Source organism: Micropterus dolomieu, linkage group LG17 (genome assembly GCF_021292245.1).
Source record: "Micropterus dolomieu isolate WLL.071019.BEF.003 ecotype Adirondacks linkage group LG17, ASM2129224v1, whole genome shotgun sequence".
NCBI lineage: Eukaryota > Metazoa > Chordata > Actinopteri > Centrarchiformes > Centrarchidae > Micropterus > Micropterus dolomieu.
In genome coordinates, this window is record NC_060166.1 from 38,297,374 (window position 1) to 38,302,661 (window position 5,288).

The window sequence follows — 5,288 nt, forward strand, 5'->3', positions numbered from 1 at the left end:
TTCTACAAGCTGCACGCTCGCTACTAAAACGCTGTTCTACAAGCTGCACGCTCGCTACTAAAACGCTGTTCTACAAGCTGCACGCTCGCTACTAAAACGCTGTTCTACAAGCTGCACGCTCGCTACTAAAACGCTGTTCTACAAGCTGCACGCTCGCTACTAAAACGCTGTTCTACAAGCTGTACGCTCGCTACTAAAACGCTGTTCTACAAACTGCACGCTCGCTACTAAAACGCTGTTCTACAAGCTGCACGCTCGCTACTAAAACGCTGTTCTACAAGCTGCACGCTCGCTACTAAAACGCTGTTCTACAAGCTGCACGCTCGCTACTAAAACGCTGTTATACAAGCTGCACGCTCGCTACTTTACACTGGAGCAAAGGGTCAAAAGGTTCTTCAGTGTCGTCACATGAAAAGCTGTGAGGGGTGGACTCACTTTGGTGAGATTCTGTATATCAGAGGTTGCACGCCTCTGGAGCAACGAGGGGTTAAGTGTCTTGCTCAGAGACACATTGGTGAATGTCGTAGTGTAGAATTGAACCCGGGTCTCTTACACCAAAGGCATGGGTCTTATCCACTGCGCCATCACCACTCTGCATATTTAATGAGGAAATACCTCATTCGCGTATTAAAAAATAAAAAAAACAAAGTCGTAATTTCAAAAAAAGTGTTTTTATTTATATTAGCTTGTAAAGTCTCATCGTGATCTGAGTAAAGTTGAGAAAATTTGACTGTGGCGTCTCGCCTTAAGCTGTTCATTGGGACTAACTAGCTGGACGTGTACCAGTGTGACATTTTTGCTGTGATTGGTACCAGATTAAATGGTTATATCCAGGAAATAATTGTGAAATTTACGGACCGATAAAATCCAAAAAAATTCCTAATGTGTATAAAAAACAATTTGTACTTCCTGTTGCAGATTTGCTGAATATAAATGTAATTTCTAGGAGATGGAGTTGCTCCGTCCGTCTGTCCATCACGCCAGGCTGACCAGAGTTAACTTGTGCTGCTAACGTTGTCTTGGCTGTTTGTCTGACTGTCTTCTGGTTGGTAAATACCGATCAGCAGGCTTTCATCTATTAAAGAACCCCCAGTGGTTTAACTTCTCATCTTGCTGCAGTGATGTAGAAGTGTACGCCAGGGTGTGTCACTAAACTCTGACATCACTGTTGGGTGTGGTCAGGTGCTATGTGTGTTATTGGAAATTCAGTAAACCACCAACATAAAATTTAATAGACGGGTTTCTTGTATACAAACACTGCTGGATGCGCAGCCAGGGGGAAAAAGTCAATAGTCAACCGCTGAAACATAGATTACGCATTGTTTGAATATTAACATAACAGCACGGCCGGGCTGCAGGTCTGCGACACCGGACGTAATGTTGTTTAAGTCAGCTGCTAGCTAAAAGGCTAACGGAAGAACGAGGGAGAGAGGCGTTCTCTCCACAGCTGGAAGTGCTGCCATCAGGCCGAACTTAGCCGTGTCGCACTCAGAGGCGCAAAGAATCGGTCTTCCGTTGTAAACGTTGCGCGACCAGCAAAAAGCTTTCAACCGCGAACAATTTTGTATTGAAGCATCTGCTAAGAAACGTGAAACTTGGCCTGTAGAGAGAAACTCCGGCTGCTGACGTTGCTGCCAGTGAAGCCTCCACTCGGCTGGACGGAGCGGAGTTAATCAGTGTGTTGTGTTTTGTAAAAGCACTGAATACTTCTCTTATAAATACATGTGCAAAACAGGAACGTGACGGTCGAGACGCTTGCTTGATTTTTTTTTTTTAAATCTCGGACAGTGGCATTAAAAACGTAATGCTTCGTAAAAATCCTCCTCATTGATGCTGTTATGGATACATGATCAGTTAAAAAGTCAGGAGGGCTCTGCTTTGTTTTTTCTTAGTTTTAAACAGCCTGTCTGATGCAGCATCCTCTGGTCTGAGAGGCTGCAGTGTTTCAGTCCGGCTGCTTGTTGCCTCCTCAGGTTCATTATTGTTCCAGTAAAGTGGATTCATTTCTAAAACGCGCTGCTGAACAGGTTTCCTGTCACTTTTAAGGACGGGGTGCGGTGGTGGAAAGTAATTGGAACGGAACGAGTAACGTGACTATTTTGTTTTGATACCCAGTAATAAGTAAAGTAATAGGGGAGAGGAGAGACGATTGAAAAGCGGCACGAATGAAATTAAGCGATTTTCTCTGAGCCCATAAAAAGTCTGAAATGCCAAACTACCTCAGAACATATGGTGCTTTTTAAATGAGTAAAAAGTAAGTCATTACAATTTCTGAGTAATTTGTCCAACACTGCAGCTACATGTGCCGTTTAAACCGAGTGCTGCTTTCTGACCCCTGGGCCCTAAAGCAAAGGTTCCGACTTCTGAAATGTGAATGTGTTGCTGGTTTTCTTTTTCATAAAAGACTGTATTAAATTTTCGGGCTGTTGGCCGGATAAATCCACACAGACGTCAATGAAAAAATGGGCTGTATTTTCATTTAACTTTTTATAAACCAAACCATTAATTGATCAAGCCCTAATTTGAACAGCGTATGTACTGCGCAGTATACACATACTTATTTTAGCTCAGTCAAAGGTTTAGGCAACGCACCCCCTTCTACAGCTTTACCGGGTTGCTGCACCCCCAACCCCCCCTTATGTATTTGCTCAATGTCCCGCACACAGCACTACCTGATTGGTTACACGTCGCGAGCAGCGGAGCTGTGTGTTGAAGGGAAGGCAGCCGATATTACTGAAGGTGCAATAAACATCAAAATCTGATGATCTGTTTCTATGATGACGAGCAGCGCAATGTTCCTGTTACACCAGTGAACACGCCCGAAGTCACAGCTACGGGGTTTCACTCTTGAGAGTGACGGCTTTGAAACCAGTCGCTCTGCCCTTATACCCACTCACTGCGCTTAAACACAGCATGCATCTGTCTTCTCTGTATTTTCACTGATCGCGATGTAACGTTAGATATTTACTACTTTAAAAAGTAACAGCGGCAGTAAAACCTTTTCTCAGATATTAAACTTTCCACATTTCACCTGCGTGCCGAACCGTGCAGAGGGAGGCGGGGTTATGTTTTTAGTTTTAAATTAAATTTACAAAGGAAAGTTTTCAATTCGAGTTTTTGTCTCATGAAAAATTCCACAAAAAAATAATTGTTGCACTACTACACCACACTTGGGAATCACTGCTTCAGAGCGACCAGAACTCCTAACAGGACGTGTTTGGGAAATGTCTACATAAAAACAGAAAGCTACACATGACACCTTCACTTTATGCTCCAAGGAACTTCATGGACAAGGTCTCTGTTTTCCTGTTCTTGCCTCATTTCTCCTCATATCCAATCAAAACCACAGGTGGCTGTGATGTCAGAGCTTGCTTGATTTGGCCGTGCCGTGTTGACTTTAGCCTGAATGCACCTGGAAGCAGCATGTTACCGATTCTGCATGCAGGGTTCTGCCGGTGCCTCAGCTCTGACTCCCAGACCAGCTCTAGGATTTGTAACTCTGACCTCCTGTGTGTCCTCCTCAGCCCAGAGTGTGATCTCACAGGAGAAGGGTCAGTGTCACCGGGTCCTGGGTCCGGGCCGGGGTCCGGCCTCCTGCTCCCTGCCCATCCTCAGGAACATCACCAAGCAGATCTGCTGCTGCAGCCGCGTCGGCAAAGCCTGGGGACCCGACTGTCAGAGATGTCCCTACTTCGGTTCAGGTTGGTTACCAGGGAATTGTACGCTATATTCTGGCTGGTAAGCTAAGATTTTAAAGTGGTCGCAGCCTTCTTATTCATCAGAACTTTTACATGCCGACACTCCTGTCTAAGCGCTGAGGTCGTCCAATCAGATGTTCCCAGATCCAGGTTAAAAAATAAAGGTGACCGGGCCTTTTCAGTGGCTGCTTCAAATCTCCCCCAATTGCTTATCGTCCTTGCTTAAGACCCTCCCTTATTTGTTGGGTTTCAATTCGAGTTGCGTTTTGGCACTTTGATCTTTTTACTGTCTTTGTTTTGTGAGTTTGGAAAGCACGACCGAGTATTAGGGCCACATTGAGGAGAAAATAAAATTTGATTACGAGAATAAAGTTGTAATATTACGAGAATAAAGTTGTAATATTACGAGAATAAAGTTGTAATATTACGAGAATAAAGTTGTAATATTACGAGAATAAAGTTGTAATATTACGAGAATAAAGTTGTAATATTACGAGAATAAAGTCGTAATAGTACGAGAATAAAGTCGTAATAGTACGAGAATAAAGTCGTACTAGTACGAGAATAAAGTCGTACTAGTACGAGAATAAAGTCGTAATAGTACGAGAATAAAGTCGTACTAGTATAAAGTCGTACTAGTATAAAGTCGTAATAGTACGAGAATAAAGTCGTAATATTATGAGAATAAAGTTGTAATATTATGAGAATAAAGTTGTAATATTACGAGAATAAAGTTGTAATATTACGAGAATAAAGTTGTAATATTACGAGAATAAAGTCGTAATAGTACGAGAATAAAGTCGTAATAGTACGAGAATAAAGTCGTACTAGTACGAGAATAAAGTCGTACTAGTACGAGAATAAAGTCGTAATAGTACGAGAATAAAGTCGTAATAGTACGAGAATAAAGTCGTAATAGTACGAGAATAAAGTCGTAATAGTACTAGTATAAAGTCGTAATAGTATAAAGTCGTAATAGTATAAAGTCGTACTAGTATAAAGTCGTACTAGTACGAGAATAAAGTCGTAATAGTATAAAGTCGTACTAGTACGAGAATAAAGTCGTAATAGTATAAAGTCGTACTAGTATAAAGTCGTAATAGTACGAGAATAAAGTCGTACTAGTATAAAGTCGTACTAGTACGAGAATAAAGTCGTACTAGTATAAAGTCGTACTAGTACGAGAATAAAGTCGTACTAGTATAAAGTCGTACTAGTATAAAGTCGTAATAGTACGAGAATAAAGCTACATGTTAGGGGAAATATCAGAAGAGCAGCCTGCCGCCTCCATGCGTTAAAAAGAGAAACGTGGAGAACGTCTTGTGAAGTTATAAAACGATAATAATTATCTCAATATAATTTTATAATTTTTATAGAAGGTTTATAGATAACGTTTTCTTTTTTGTAATTAAGAGAAAAGGTGAGAAAACATTTTTTATTTCTCTGGTGAATGCAATACGAAATATATGACTTGAAAATAGTCTTTTATTCAATTGAACGTCACAAAATGCAAAGCAATGCAGGTGCATTTTGAGATGTCCCCCCTTACATATTGTTCCTGACTTGTTGTCCGTCACTCTGTCAGCGCTT

General features: G+C 41.5%; 2 protein-coding genes across 2 annotated transcripts in view; one reads left to right on the forward strand and one right to left on the reverse strand.

The window, feature by feature from the left end:
• LOC123985567 (SH3KBP1-binding protein 1-like) overlaps positions 1 to 5,288 on the reverse strand; it is a 234,595-nt gene that overhangs the window by 167,144 nt on the left and 62,163 nt on the right. The window lies entirely within an intron of this gene.
• The window catches only part of LOC123985985 (latent-transforming growth factor beta-binding protein 4-like), a 107,562-nt gene that overhangs the window by 55,932 nt on the left and 46,342 nt on the right, over positions 1 to 5,288 (forward strand). The window contains exon 13 of the mRNA XM_046074015.1: positions 3,423 to 3,701. Coding sequence (XP_045929971.1) covers positions 3,423 to 3,701 — 279 coding nt within the window. The remainder of the gene's footprint in view (positions 1 to 3,422; positions 3,702 to 5,288) is intronic.